Genomic DNA, 15,599 nt, shown 5'->3' with positions numbered 1-15,599 from the left:
TCGACTTTGACATAAAATCATAACAAGGAAACAAACTAAATACAAATAAAATGCACATAGGATTCGGAATACAAAATAAACAAGTTTGTGCTACTTTACCTAACCGTTAATATTTTTTAAATCATCTGGAATAACCTCTGCAGCCTCATATACACATATACACGATCAATATGTTCGTTATTCTCTAAATGTAAGTGTAATTTAAACAACACCTTATCCTTTGAGTTTAACCGTTTCCACGCCAATACCGTACTTTTACTTTGACAGTGAAGTCACAGTGAAGTCACTTCCGGTGTCTTCATATCTGACCCAGATTGACGCATTTGACGCTGTAGCGAACATGGTGTGCAGCAGCGCCATCCAGCGGCAGAACTACAAACTACAGCTTGAAACTACAAGTGTTCAGAATCAGAATCATCTTTAAATTATATTTGTTTAATTTCGTCTTGTAGGTTTTGAGCATACATACAGATTAATCAAAAGCAATACAATGGAAAAAATTGCAAAACATGAAAATGTGTCAAACCAATGCATTTAAAGGTCTCCTATTATGCAAAATACACTTAATGTATTTTATACATAAACATGTGTCCCCGGTGTGTCAGGGAACTCACGCAGCGTCAGAAAATAAAACCCTCTCTCTTTTCCTCCGTACCCAAATCTCTAAAAACGGGGAACAACGGAGCTGATCCAGATTTGCGTCCGATATGATATCTGAAATGTGGACCCACGGCCCAATCAGAAACGTTGCTATCAGAAACAATGCACGACTGTTTTGGACGTAATATGGCCGGTGTTTACATTAGCATCGCTAACACTCAGAGCTAACCTGTACTGGAGAGCATGTGTGTGAAGAAGCAGGAAGTAAAAAGGAACTCACCTTGTGGTATAACCGGCAAGAGAGAAAGCCTTTGAGCTCCAAACTGTTTCAGAGAGAATCCTTGATAATCCATGATATGGCGTTTCATCACGGCAGCATTTAGTTTAGACAGTAGCTGCCGGGTCCCGCATGAGCTCAGACCCCTCCTCTTTATTTTTTAAAGCTTTATCCCCAAATCAGCACTTTTGAAACAGGAAGTGAAATAGAGGGATATGAGGCATGGCTAGAATGGGTGATCTGTTTGGTATTTTGAGCAAAACACATGTTTTTTATATATCTGAGACCTATGCTATTGCCTAAAAATAGCATGATAGGTGACCTTTAAGATACTGTATGTAAATGAAAGAAAGGAAGATAGTGATTGATCAGATTTCAGCTGCACAAACAGCTATTTTAACCTCTCTTTACTTCCATACAATAATCTGTTAGGATAAAGCGCAGAGGCTAGTAAGTACATTACAAACTAAAAGCAGTGTTTTCAGCTCTTCTCAGTAAATTCTACTCAAAGGTTTTTATAAAACAAACAAACGAGACGTCAGGAGTTCGTATTTAAACTTTATTTAGGGTATATCAGAGTATGCATCATGTGCTGCGAGTCGCTTCCGATGGAGAACGTATATTTACATCCAAGTTTATTTTCAACACGTACAAAAATAAAAAATTTCAAAACAAATGAAACAACTGTACAAACACAACGAGATACAACAAAGCTGATGTTCAATAAAACACCAGCCTGGTCCTTTAATCGTCCCGGTAACACTGCGCAGGTACAGCTGTGTGAACAGACTTAGTGTTGTTATTCTTCAAATATAAAGAAATGTCACTCTTTTAATTCCTTTAGGATATTCCCATAGCAGGTCCTGTGTTTATATGTTCAAAAGAAATGTCTTGGGACCATGACCGGATCAAAGAAACTGAAATATATGTCTTGACAATCTTTCAATTAAATGACTATCGTAACACACAACAAGATTTCAGAATAAAGTTGTAATATTTTAAGAAGAAATAGCATAATTGTTATGTTTTTTTCACCTTCTGTGCTATCGTAAACAGTTTCTGATAACATTGATATTTTCCTCAAAATATTTCCACTTATTGAACTTAGCGCTCAGTAAAATACTGCAACTGTTATACACATCACTCACGAGTTTGAACGACTCAAAATGTCTTATAGCAACTTTTTCTCCTATGATGACACAAGAGTAACTGTCATGGCAACTATGACTCGGCAACCTTTCTCCTAAAGGTTGCCGTGCGTTGCCAGTCAGAGCGTCAACTGAAATGCAAGAGGACGGAGGTGAAGAGATACATTCATAAATATGGTGACATTGAGATCTGATCGTCTGTTAACGACGTGTGAAAAGTTCTGAATCGCCGCCAAGGTTACAGGAGGCCAGGCTTCCGATTGGCTCTCTGGTGTGTCAGGTGCTTCTGCTGCATAGAACACTAACAAGGAATGAGCCCTGGAAATGAGTCAGCCTTTTTACAACATCTGGCTACCTCCTTTTGAAGTCAACGGTTTTCAGACAGGTTTTTGTTGAGAAGCACGAAATAAGGTATTTTCTTAACACAAGCTGAACAGATTTCCACACTGGTTTATGACTATATACCGCAGTAAATACCCCACTGGTGAATTTCAGATGTCTAAACGTCATCACGCTAGTTTGTGGAGATTATCCTGCTGAACAAGACGAGTACGTTTCATAAACATGTGTTAGCGACAGATCTTATTTCCTGCAATATTGCTTTTCTTTCGAGGCAGCCCTTGTAATGCTAACGTCATCATTTCACCACTCTACTGTTGCTGAAACTAAACCGTACTCTAACAGCCAATCAGAGGAGCCTGCAGACGACCCATGACCAACTTTGCTGTGACATCATCATCAGTCTGTGACATCATCAGCTGGGGGGGTTTCCTCTCAGCCCCAGAGGAACTAGTCTTGGCATCGGCCTCCAGGCTACGCCTCCGCCTCCTCCTCCTCCTTCTTCTCCTCCTTCTTCTTCTTCTTCTTCTTCTTCTCCTTCTTCTTCTTCTTCCCCATCGCTGTTGGCGGGTTCCATTACTTTCTCAGCCCCGCCCACTTTCATCTGCTGCAGAGGGGGCGGAGCCAGGCCTCCACCTTTAGCGTTTTCAGTCGTTGTCGACTCCTCAGAGTCAGAGTCCAGCTCTAGGGCCCAGGGGCTCAGGGCGGGTGCTTTCTCCTCTTTGGCTCCGCCCCCTGACGACAACCCCGGTAACAGGACACTGGTTGTTGTTGATGCTGTGGTGACGGTCCGCTGGTTGAGGAAGTCGATCTCGTTGAGGAGGGACATCAGACCCTCGTCATCTTTTGTCTCCTCGTCTTTCTGCTGCTGCTCCAGAGACCCCTTCATTCCCAGGACCTCAGCCCCAGGATCAGCACTCTTTCCTGGGCAGGGAGAGGAGGACGGGCCCTGGTTGGAGGGTGGAGGCGGAGAGGATCTGGGATCAGGAGGGGATTTCAGCCACTTTCTGGGGAGGTGGTGGAGTTTGTGTTTTTTCGTGTGGTTCTTCTTGTTGTTGTTGTAGCATTTGTTGTAGTAGGATCTGTTGCTGTTGTTGTGATTGTTCTTGTATTTGTTGTAGTATCTGTTGGTGTTCTGCAGTTGATGGTGGAACCAAATGAAGCAGGTTGTTTAAGTCTCCAGCTGTAATAAAAAAAAAGATCAGCTGGTGTCAGGATGTAAGATCAGAAAACAACTAAATTACTTTCATAAGTTCACGAGTCAGAAATGAGTAAAATATGATAGCATGTAAATTAGTTAGTTTCAAGGTATTTGTACTGGTGAATTATTTATTTGCGAAGTTGCTATTTAGTTAAGAAACTATTAGGTTAGTTACGTTTTGTTGGTTAGTTGAGTTACCTGTGTAGTTAGTCAGCTGAGATAACTATGTAAGTAGTAAGTAAGTTAGTTAGTTGAGTTACCTGTGTGGTTAGTTAGGTAGTTAGCTAGTTGAGTTACCTGTGTGGTTAGTTAGGTAGTTAGCTAGTTGAGTTACCTGTGTGGTTAGTTAGGTAGTTCGCTAGTTGAGTTACCTGTGTGGTTAGTTAGGTAGTTAGCTAGTTTAGTTACCTGTGTGGTTAGTTAGGTAGTTAGCTAGTTGAGTTACCTGTGTGGTTAGTTAGGTAGTTAGCTAGTTGAGTTACCTGTGTGGTTAGTTAGGTAGTTAGCTAGTTGAGTTACCTGTGTGGTTAGTTAGGTAGTTAGCTAGTTGAGTTACCTGTGTGGTTAGTTAGGTAGTTAGCTAGTTGAGTTACCTGTGTGGTTAGTTAGGTAGTTAGCTAGTTGAGTTACCTGTGTGGTTAGTTAGGTAGTTAGCTAGTTGAGTTACCTGTGTGGTTAGTTAGGTAGTTAGCTAGTTGAGTTACCTGTGTGGTTAGTTAGGTAGTTAGCTAGTTGAGTTACCTGTGTGGTTAGTTAGGTAGTTAGCTAGTTGAGTTACCTGTGTGGTTAGTTAGGTAGTTAGCTAGTTGAGTTACCTGTGTGGTTAGTTAGGTAGTTAGCTAGTTGAGTTACCTGTGTGGTTAGTTAGGTAGTTAGCTAGTTGAGTTACCTGTGTGGTTAACAAATTGTTGAGTTACCTGTGTAGTGAGTGAGTGAGTTAATTGAGTTAATGATTTACCTGTATGGTGAGAACATTAGTAAATGAATTTGTATTTGATGGTTAGTTGAGATACTTGTACATTTGAGCTTTTAGTTAACTGTTTGGTTAGTTAGTCGATTTACCTGTTTGGTAAGTTAGTTAGTTAGTTAGTGTTATGGTGGTATAGCGGCTGTAAATGTTACCTGTGGAGGGGTGGGGCAGAGAGGGGAGATGGATCACCTGACCAGGGATGTTGATGATTGATGTCACGCCTACAGACAGGAAGAAGACATTGTATTACTTCAAAATAAAAGCATGTCGCGGCAGAGACCAGCGTGACAGAGATCGATGGTTACCTGGTGACGGAGACGTCTGCAGCACCGTTGGGCTGAAGGTCAGAAACTGTTGCCCCGGCAACGCAGAACCGACCAATGGGAACATAGCCTGATAGCACGGCAACACAGCTGGTTTCTTAGTGCGAGACAGGATGTTGGGAACCGTCTTGGGCCTGTCCCTTTCCACTGGTGCATTGTGGGATACAGCAGGAGGAGATAGGATGTTGGGAACCATCTTGTGCCTGTCGCTTTCACCTGATGCATTGTGGGAAATAGCAGGAGGAGGCATGATGGGCGGCAGCATCTGCACGACCCTCTGAAGCTGCTGTCTGATTGGAGCAGAAAGGGGAGGATCTTTCAGTGGGAAAGAGGAAGTGATTATGATGTCGTCATCACTCGATGCTGGAGGGTCTGAGGCCCCGCCCCCTCTCTCTGCTGACAGCTGATTGGCTGTTGGGAGCCCCTTCTTCTCCTCAATCGTCGTGTGTTTGGACGTCAGGTGCTGCAGACTCCCCTGGACTCTCTGCTGAGTTTTACCTGCAGACACACAAACACACACGTTTAATTATCTAACGATATACATAGATACAGCTCACTTTTTCAAAAATAAATTAGGCAAAGCGTGTCCTGATGAACTTTTCCTTATAGAAATGCTTTATATATTTAAAAGGAGTATAATCAAACGTATTCAGTAAAGGTAAATACATAAATGCAATGTTAAGATACCTATTGTATCCCAACCATCACCTGGTTCCTCACCTGTTCTCTCTCTGATCTTTTTGATGAAGTTCTCTCTCTTCTGGTTCAGACAGATCTTCAGACTCTTCAGTCTCGCCGTCTCGTTCTGCAGATTCAGGATCTCCTGCTGAGCCTGAAACACAAAACAAACTGTGTTCAAATGTGTGTTTAATGTACACAAAGCTGAAGTTACACTAACGCATGTGTGTGTATCAGTCAGACACCCTAAGGCAACTGTAAAGCTGTCAGAAAAGCTTGAGATGCAGGTGTACCGAATACAAATACAGTAAGTACCAGTTTGTTTACATGATGCTTCCCTAGAGGGCGAACATGTGGCCTTCCTAACACTGCTATTAAATACTATAAATTCATATTATTTGAGATCAAGTTTTTAAACAGGGTCTTGGCCATAACTACCAAATAGTTAGTCAGTAAAAGAAGAAGTCTCTCTGGTTTCTGTCTCACCTCTCTGAGCATAAAAGTCTTCGGAGAGTCTTTGGACTTCACCATGGAGCTCAGGTCTTTGAAGGCGGGGGAGTTGCTGTGAAAATCGACCGGCTTCATTTGTCTCAAACTGCTTCTGTTGACACAACATAACGACAGACATGTCAGATTACACTCACCGGTTAATCCTTTAAGGCAGGGGTTCCCAACCTTTTTTCCCAAGAGCCCCCCAAATGACTCCTGTTGGAAGTTGCACCCCCCCCCCCCACACACACACACAAGGGATGGGGGGGGTGCAACAGCGGTAATTCAAGTTAAAAAGTCTCAAAATGCTGCAACTACTGTCACAAACTGGATGAATGTGAAGTATTTTGTTAAAGGAGGATGAAAGCGTAATCAAGGAGCACTATTGGAGTGACTTTGATGGTTATTGGACTCAGGATTCATTCATTTGGATTCCCGCTGTATGAAGAAATTAAAGGACGGCGCAGAAGTGGAAACAATTCACGAAGGGATTCAACTGTTTAAAACACATGCTCAAAGTAAGCCGGATTTTGCCGATGTGTTTATGTGGATTCAAAAGAGACCATTCTGATCGGAGCAACTGTGACAAATAATCCAACTGAAACCGGCATGGACAATGACTGTGTTTTAAAAATGCGCTTATCCAGAGACGCCCGGTTTGGACACTTTACGGGCAGAAGAAACATTCCTATTTATGCCTTTTAATAGCTACTAACTTGAATTGTTATTCAAATTAATGAATCAATTTTTGTTATTATTATTGTAATGTAGAGACGAGGCTTTTAGTGACAATCATGTATTGCCTTACAATTATATGTAAAAAATAAATAAATTAAAAAAAAGTCTAAATATGATATTTGGCTTCAAATCATCTGAGGCCCCCCTTGCGATCTTTGGCGCCCCCCAGGTTGGGAACCACTGCTTTAAGGCATTCACGGGTTTTTCTAGAAAGATATAGTATGAGGTGATACTGTGGCGCTGATCTTGTTTATACGATATATCAAGTCTCGTGAGAACACAACGGTTGTTTGGTCATTTTTTTCGTCAATACAAAATATTTTAATGATATGATCAGTTCTTACTTTGAGTTCCTCTTGTTCCTCGTCCGCCGCCTCTTCACCAGCGTCTCCATGGCAAAACTCTGAACACCTTCCTCCACCTGACACACACACAAAACATTAACAGATACATGGAACAAGATTGAACTGAATTACAACTAAATAATTTAATAAAATGTGTCTTTTTATTAGGAAATGTCATATTTATTTAAATAACTTTTTATAACACACATGGTTTAAAAATAAATGTATAGCAATAGACTGCTACTTCTAAAACTTATTTTTGTTATTTATTTATTATTATTATTAAATAACTATTATATTTCTTTATTATTTTTTGTTAGAAATGTAATGTCCTTATTTTATATTGTCTGTTTACTGGTTTATCAAAAAATACAATATTTAAAACTAAACAATGAAAAACAATTCCCCTTTTAGTATTATAATGAAAACTAAAGGTGGCCGTGCCTTTTGAAGCAGTGGCTCCAACACTATGGACCCTACAGAGCGGTGCAGGGATGACGTATTGACCCGAAAGGAAGCTGCCGGTTCCCTCGACAAAAAACCAACAGGATTTCTCCATAGGATTTAGGAAAATAGCTCGAAATAAGGTCTGTGGAAAACGAACCTGTTTGATGAATGCACGTTTTGTTCAGCCAGATAATCTCCACACGTCCACCCTACTTTTATAAAGTTCGAATCATAAATCTAATGGCCAGAAGCTAAATGCTAACGTTATGCTATAAAGGAACTACAGGCGAGTACAACAGCACGGCTTCAACGTCACGCCAACTTAAAGGTGGGGTAGGTAATTCACTTCAGAAACACTTTGTTATAAATACAAACAGTAATACAATAAATACATTAAAACATCTCATCTGTGGAAGCCGTGGCGCTGTGAAAAGCACGACCAATCATCTGAGCCGGCTAAAGTAACTGGATGGCCTACCTGCCTGTCAGCCTTCCATCTGGGCACAAACTTATCTCGTGCCCTCATTGGTCATGTGTGCGTTCGTGGGTGTTGGAGGCGTATGGGCTCAGAACAGTCTCATAATACACACATGCACACAGAAGGATTCAAACTTGTATTTCCGGATCCATACTTGTGTTTTTCAATGCACACACAAATGTATTCCGTTTCATATACATGCGCTCATGTGATTGGCTTAGAATTGAGGAGACATCTGATTGGCTATAGATAGAAATAATTACAAGTACGAATTACCGTCAGGGGAGTCTCAAAAAACCCACACACGAACGCACAGCGATCCGTGCACTGAAAGGTGTGTTTGCAGGTGCAGCGGTTTTAAACGGAAAACAAATATGTGTGGATCAAAAATACACATGTAAAACTTTTTTCTGTATTTGGATTTTATTTACATGTATATGAAACGGAACACATTTGTGTGTGCATTGAAAAACACAAGTGTGGATCCGGAAACACAAGTGTGAATCCTTCTGTGCGCATGTGTGTATTATGAGACTGTTCTGAGCCCATGGAGGAGGGGCTCTGTGAGGAAGTCTGAAGGAAGGGGCAGATTCTTTCCGGTTGTGTATTTTCAAATTCTAGCGCACTCGAGCTGGTTTCTCCGTTCTTACCTACCCTACCTTTAAGATCCATATTCAAACATACAGATTCAAAGTTGTACGAGTTGAAGCGTTTGTTTGAACAGTCTGCAGGAGGCAGGGACTCGCTTTCAAGCAGAACAGAAACTAACTTAGAGGAGTGTTTACGTGTTCGGCGTAATGACGTACAACGACCTCCACAACTTCTGTAGTCCTATTCAGCCACTTGGTAACAACCATCGTTTCTCAGACACGGAAACTCTTCAGAAATCACCAGTGGGGTCACTGCTGATGGATTTAATGTCGTAGAACAAAACGTGATCCGTCTCTTCAATGAGTCTCAACCACAGACCTGATTTCCAGCTATTTTCCCACATCCTACGGAGAGATCCCATTGGCTCTGAGACGAGGGAACAGGAAGTGGTGAAATGCTGACTCACTTCTGGGTTTTAGGACTCGTCACTGCACCGCTCTACAGACATCCGGTCTGCAAGCTTTTAAAACTGAAGACCCATCTTTTTCATTTGGCTAGAAAATAAGTATCTCTTACGTTGTTCTTCTTGGTAACGAGGATCTCATCGTTTGACGAGTTTTCCGTCACTTCGTCCACCTCCAGCAGTTCCTCCTCCACGTCGCTCTCTGTCGACTCTGGAGATCTATATTTACGGCTCATCTGATCAATCTCCTCTGAAAACAAAAACACAAGCAGCTGATTTGACTCTGAACACAACAGAGAGAGAAACAGTAAAATGGACTGAGGAGGAAATAACAGATCCTTTTCTTAATTATTATTATTGCATTTATCGAATTACCTTATGTATTAATATTATATTATGCTTTCAATTCCAAGCCCTGGCCTTTTACATGTTCTTCCACGTTTAACAAATAAAAAAGGCATTAAAATATATTTGTTATCACTGGTATTTACTAGTATCTCCACTTTTCCAACAAACAATAGCACAATTAAAAAGGGGGGCTTTTAATGTATTATATAAAATTACTTTACTTATGTTTTTAATGTTATTATTTAATTTATAAAAATATGTTATTTATCATTATTATAAATGTCTTTATTAATATTTGTATTTCTTTAATCATCATTATTATGTTTTTTAATTAGTTATTATTTAATGTATTTAATTACGTTGTTTATTTGTATTATTATGATTTTTCTTTTTCTCTCCATGTATAACCAGAGTTCTGTGTTCCTACCTGTTGTCGGAGCGATGAATTTGATGAAGTTATCTCTTTGCTTCGTCAGCATCCTCTTCCTCTCCTCTAGATCGGTCTCAGTCAGCCTCAGCTGCTTGATCAACTTACTCGCCTGGGATACAAACAAAACACCTTTTACTCTTCACACTCGAATACATCCATCCATCTTCTCCCGCTTATCCGTGGTCGGGTCTCGGAGGTATCAGTTCCAGCAGAGAGCCCCAAACGTTCCTTTCCCTGGCGACATCAACCAGCTCTGACTGGGGGATCCAAGATGGTGGAATGAGCTCCCCATTGACATCAGGACGGCAGATAGCTTGCACATCTTCCGGCGCAAACTGAAAACTCATCTCTTTCGACTCCACTTCGAGCGTTAGAACGATTAACGAAGCACTTTTATACCAATAAAGGACTGGATTACCTAAAGCCAGTTGAGTAGCACTTGAAATGTTTGGCTCTATGAAACCTGATATACTTATATGATTCTGTTTTCTTCAAGGTTGTGTCTTCCTGGTCGAATGTACTTATTGTAAGTCGCTTTGGACAAAAGCGTCAGCTAAATGCAATGTAATGTAATGTAATGGATCCCAAGGCGCTCCCAGGCCAGCGAAGAGATATAATCCCTCCACCTGGTCCTAGGTCTACCCCTCGGTCTCCTCCCAGCTTTTACTCTTCACACTCGAATACCTCAATAACCTAAAGCGTGATATCTGAGTGAGCGGTATGATGTGAATGAACAGAGGGAATGCTGTGTGCAGGTTTGAAGATGTCTCACCGTGTTCAGTGTGGAGACTTTTGAACTCTTGTCTTCCTTCAGGCCACACTCTCGACTCAGAGCATTAAACTTAGTCTGCAACCCCTTCCGACGCTGTTTCTCCCTCGCGTTGTGCAGGTGGCGCTGCGGAAAGAACGAAAACAACATGTATTATAATCAGTGGTGTAAAGTAACCGTTTGATTTTACTTTGTACTTCTACTCCACTCCAATTCAGAGGTAAATGGTGTACTTTTCCTTCACTACAGTTCAGAGGTAAATGGTGTACTTGTACTCCACTACATGTATTTAATACCTTTAGTTGCTTCACAGATCTGGATGAATGATGTGAAATATAATCAAGTGTTGAATCAGACTTTAGTTCCACCTGGAGTAAATCCACCAGCTACCCTGCAGTATACAAAGTCATTCAAACTAGCTGCACCTTCACCAGCTTTGAGAACACTTTCATGATCAATCATTATAAAACATATCATATATATTATTCTGAAATGGACCAATCTGCACAACGACTACTTTTACTGTCGCTACTTTCACTATATTTAGATGATAATACTTTTCTACTTTTACTTGAGGAACATTTTGAATGCAGGACTTTTACTGTAACAGAGTATTCCTACACTCTGGTACTTCTACTTTTACTCAAGTACAAGATCTGAGTACTTCTACTTTTACTCAAGTACAAGATCTGAGTACTTCTACTTTTACTCAAGTACAAGATCTGAGTACCTTTACTTTTACTCAAGTACAAGATCTGAATACTTCTACTTTTACTCAAGATCTGAGTACTTCTACTTTTACTCAAGATCTGAGTACTTCTACTTTTACTCAAGATCTGAGTACTTCTACTTTTACTCTTGTACAAGATCTGAGTACTTCTACTTTTACTCAAGTACAAGATCAGAGTACTTTTTCCTAATCTGATTATATACAATATGCAATATATGATCATATATTCGTGACTCTTCAGGGACATTTCTGACTCCAATAGAGAGGTGCAGGAAAGTAGTCCTGAAACTCAGCATTTTCCTACTTCCTGTTCCCTACTTCCTTCATAGCCTAACGTTAGCTTTTCTTCTTCTGGAGATCGCATTAACACTTTAGAAATGATAAAGGGTGGGAGAGGCCTCGAAGCACATTTTCATGGTGGCCAAACGGTGCGTCCACACGGCAGCGTCGCGTTGAAGCTTGCCGGCGGGCCTGTCTGGCGTGCGACTAACAACCAATCACATCTCCCGCCTCGGACATACGTGGTTTGATTGGCTAGCGCTTGTACTGGAATATGATTGGGCAAAAGATGTCTGGAAGTCAGTGGATGATTTAATGTCTCACCCAGTATGAACTGCTGAATTGCCCTTCTTTAAAAAAGGGACATAAATACACAAAATATAAATATGAACCTGGAAATTAGCATATTTCGTAATCCTCAAACTCCTGGTGAAGATACCAAAATCTCATAAAACAATCATTAAAAATGTTCATATTATGGAGAGGATAACATCATCTGTCAATCACAAACTGGAACTATTTGATGGAGAAAGTGGACTGATTTCGTAAAACCTCATTAGCCAGATTTTATTTTTACAAACGTATGATTTTACTGTGAAGTCCTGATCACTCCCTAATGTTCGTATTGTTCGTACTTTTTACTGTTTGTATTTTATCTTTGTATAAAAAAAGAAAAAGGGAAATCCGGACAAACTTAAGATGTACGATTACTATGTCTTGTTCATATTTACCGATTGCTGGAGTTTCGGCTTCGTCTCTTCGTCGCTGTCCGTATATTCTCCTAAGTCTGACGAGCTGTTCGTCTCGCTGCTCGACTCGCTGCTCGACTCCTCCTCCTTCATCACGTCCAGCGACTGCCCCCCCCCTCCCTCCGTCTCCGACCAGGGGGGCCCCATGCCGTCGTCGTCCACACAGATAATGTCCAGATCCATACGTTTGGAGGCCAGCTCTGGAGGGGGGACGGTCAAGACCTCTGGAGGTGGAGCTCTGGTTCCTGAAGAGGTGGGTTTCTGATGGACTCCAGATGAAGACACTGTCATTGTTTTGACCCCGAAATCCACCGCCTGACCTGGCTTGAGGGAGATGAAGTTCACCTGGGTGGTGGGGGGGGGGTTGGGTGGGGGGGGGGTTGAGACCCTGCAGAAGTCACCACTTTGGGGGTAACTTTAGTCGAGGTGACGACGACGGACTCCCCGCTGGATCTGGGCCGGACGATCTTAAAGGTGTGCTTCCCCGTCTGAGAGAGGAGGGTGGGGCTCGTGTTGTGAGAGGAGGTGAGGGAGGAGGTGGTGGAAGAGGAGGGTACGCTGGTCTGAGGAGGTGGTTGTTTAGCAAAGACGACTGTATTTGGAAGCGATGGAGGAGGAAAGACTGTGGGAAGAAACAAAGACACAGGAAAATAAGCTAAAAACTAGGGATGCTCGGAGCGCCAATTTTGGGGCCGATCGCCGATCTGATCGAGTGGGCGGGGCCTATAGGGATTTTTTCTTTCTCTCTCTCTCTCTCTCTTTAAAGGTCACCTATCATGCTATTTTTAGGCAATAGCATAGGTCTCAGATATATAAAAAACATGTCTATGAAGTGTTTTGCTCAAAATACCAAACAGATCACCCATTCCACTCATATCCCTCTATTTCACTTCCTGTTTCAAAAGTGCTGATTTGGGTATAAAGCTTTAAAAATAAATAAAAAGGAGGGGTCTGAGCTCATGCGGGACCCGGCAGCTACTGTCTAAACTAAATGCTGCCGTGATGAAACGCCATATCATGGATTATCAAGGATTCTCTCTGAAACAGTTTGGAGCTCAAAGGCTTTCTCTCTTGCCGGTTATACCACAAGGTGAGTTCCTTTTTACTTCCTGCTTCTTCACACACATGCTCTCCAGTACAGGTTAGCTCTGAGTGTTAGCGATGCTAATGTAAACACCGACCATATTACGTCCAAAACAGTCGGCATAGCATACCATAGCATCTTATCGTGTCAGTCACGTTCTTGAGAAACACATGAAGTCTTTCGAAGACGGCGAAGTTATGAAAGAAGCTTTCCTGGAGGGTGCGACGCGCTTTTGTGGGACAGTACAAATAACAGTAGCATTTCAACAGGTTTTTGATATAATAAAAACTCAATTTAGATACCGTTATTAATCAGCTGTAAGTTTTAGTTTGTTTGAATTTATTCATGATAATTATTGTACAAAATGGTATAAGAATGCAAACATTAAGATCTGTTCTGTTTAAATTGATTATAGTCTATCAGTTCAGAAACTAGTGTTGCTCGCATCCTATTTTAAAAGGCATTTATTTTTATACTCTAATAAAATGCAACAAAAAAAGGGTTTGATTCTATTAATGTTGTCTTTTTTATTGCACTGTTGCAGCAGATTCCTGTGTAGCTTCAGATCTGAGTTGTCTTATTAGTAAGCCTCATTTATACTTTTGTAGCAACACTATTTTTATATAATGGCAAAGAAAGGGTTCTTCAGAGTATTTTCTTTTTTTCCTGTGTCATATGTAGCAGCACTGCCACAAGTTCCTCTTCAGAGAGGGTCTTCAGTACAGGTGGCAATATCGTCACCTGCCTGCGCTCATCTCTGAAACCAGACCATGTAAACAGGCTGGTATTTCTTGCAAAAAATCTTTAAGAGATGACACGAGCAGCCCTACCAGCATTTGCCATGGTGGCCAAAACATTTTTATTTGGTCTTAAATTGTAATTCAACATTTATTTCCTGTTACTTCTGGACCATGACGGTGGGCCAGCCTTCAACGTTTAACTGAGTGGAATATGTTGAATATGTTGAACCAAAATGTTGGCTATATGTTAAGGAGTGTTCAGTAGGTTGTGACAGTGCACTGCAACATGTTTGATTTCATTTATTTTGGTCTAATTTATTTTTATTTATCATATTAATATATGTTTAGTATGGTTTTGGAAGTGTGCTCCAACACATTTATTGATCTTGTTTATTGGTAAAATATTATTTGTTTTAAAGTTCAATAAATGGTCAATGAATAATCGTGATATCAATTATTGACCCAAATAATCGTGATTATGATTTTTGCCATAATCGCACAGCCCTAGCCGTGGGTCCACATTTCAGATATTACGTCATATCGGACGCAAATCTGGATCAGCTCCGTTGTTCCCCGTTTTTAGAGATTTGGGTACGGAGGAAAAGAGAGAGGGTTTTATTTCCTGACGCTGCGTGAGTTCCCCGACACACCGGGGACACATGTTGATGTATAAGAGACATCAGAAAGTGCATTTTGCATAATAGGAGACCTTTAAATTAGGTGTAAATGACTTTCTCCTATAACTTATTTTCCTATATTGTTTATGTTTGCACCAACATACACCGAAACAAATGTGTAAACAAACCTGTCAATAAACTGGATTCTGAAATACTGTGTGTTTTAAAATGAACATATTTACACTTGTACTCACTTTGCTGCACAAACAGGTTCTTGTTGGCTCTCAGTTGGCTGAGGGGAACCAGTTGGACCAGTTTACCGTCCGGCTTACGGAAGAACTGTCGACCGGACGCCATCTTCACCGACTGCAGCACCAACCTCTGAGTGGAGGAGGGGGTGCTGGAGGAAGAGGAGGAAGGGGAGAGGGGCGGAGGACAGGGAGCTGGAGATGGTTGAGGAAGCTTCGCAGGAGGAGAGATCTGAAGCATCCTCTGCTCCTGAAGCATCAGCTGAGAGTCTTTAGGAGCAGGAGGAGCGGAGCCTGAAACACAACAGAGAGCATTTATTATTCAACCGGTACCGTGCACCGTAATAAACATTGCTGTTGATGCACCAAGAGGCTATTATGGAATGGAATGGAAATATGATATGTATTGATGTTTTCCACTTTTACTGACTTACATTACACATCGTTGGTTATCATCGTAATAAACCGTATTTAAATGTTGTCTTAATGTCCGATATTTAAATTTGACATTCTGTTCTT

The 15,599-nt window shown here is 41.2% G+C and overlaps 1 protein-coding gene across 1 annotated transcript; it reads right to left on the bottom strand.

Moving 5' to 3' along the window:
• Positions 1-1,422: 1,422 nt before the first annotated feature.
• LOC117540666 lies at positions 1,423-12,735 on the bottom strand. Its single transcript, XM_034207430.1, has 10 exons — positions 12,374-12,735; positions 10,637-10,759; positions 9,862-9,973; positions 9,200-9,336; positions 7,108-7,184; positions 6,023-6,137; positions 5,579-5,690; positions 4,841-5,356; positions 4,688-4,756; positions 1,423-3,547 (listed from the first exon to the last, which is right to left on the bottom strand). Exons 1-10 carry the CDS (start codon positions 12,680-12,682, stop codon positions 3,348-3,350), a joined length of 1,770 nt encoding a protein of 589 aa, XP_034063321.1. The 5' UTR covers positions 12,683-12,735; the 3' UTR covers positions 1,423-3,347.
• Positions 12,736-15,599: the final 2,864 nt, after the last annotated feature.

Source organism: Gymnodraco acuticeps, unplaced genomic scaffold (assembly GCF_902827175.1).
Source record: "Gymnodraco acuticeps unplaced genomic scaffold, fGymAcu1.1, whole genome shotgun sequence".
Classification (NCBI taxonomy): domain Eukaryota; kingdom Metazoa; phylum Chordata; class Actinopteri; order Perciformes; family Bathydraconidae; genus Gymnodraco; species Gymnodraco acuticeps.
The sequence above is the reverse complement of the archived record's forward strand: the minus strand, read 5'-3'. Positions and strand labels throughout refer to the sequence as shown.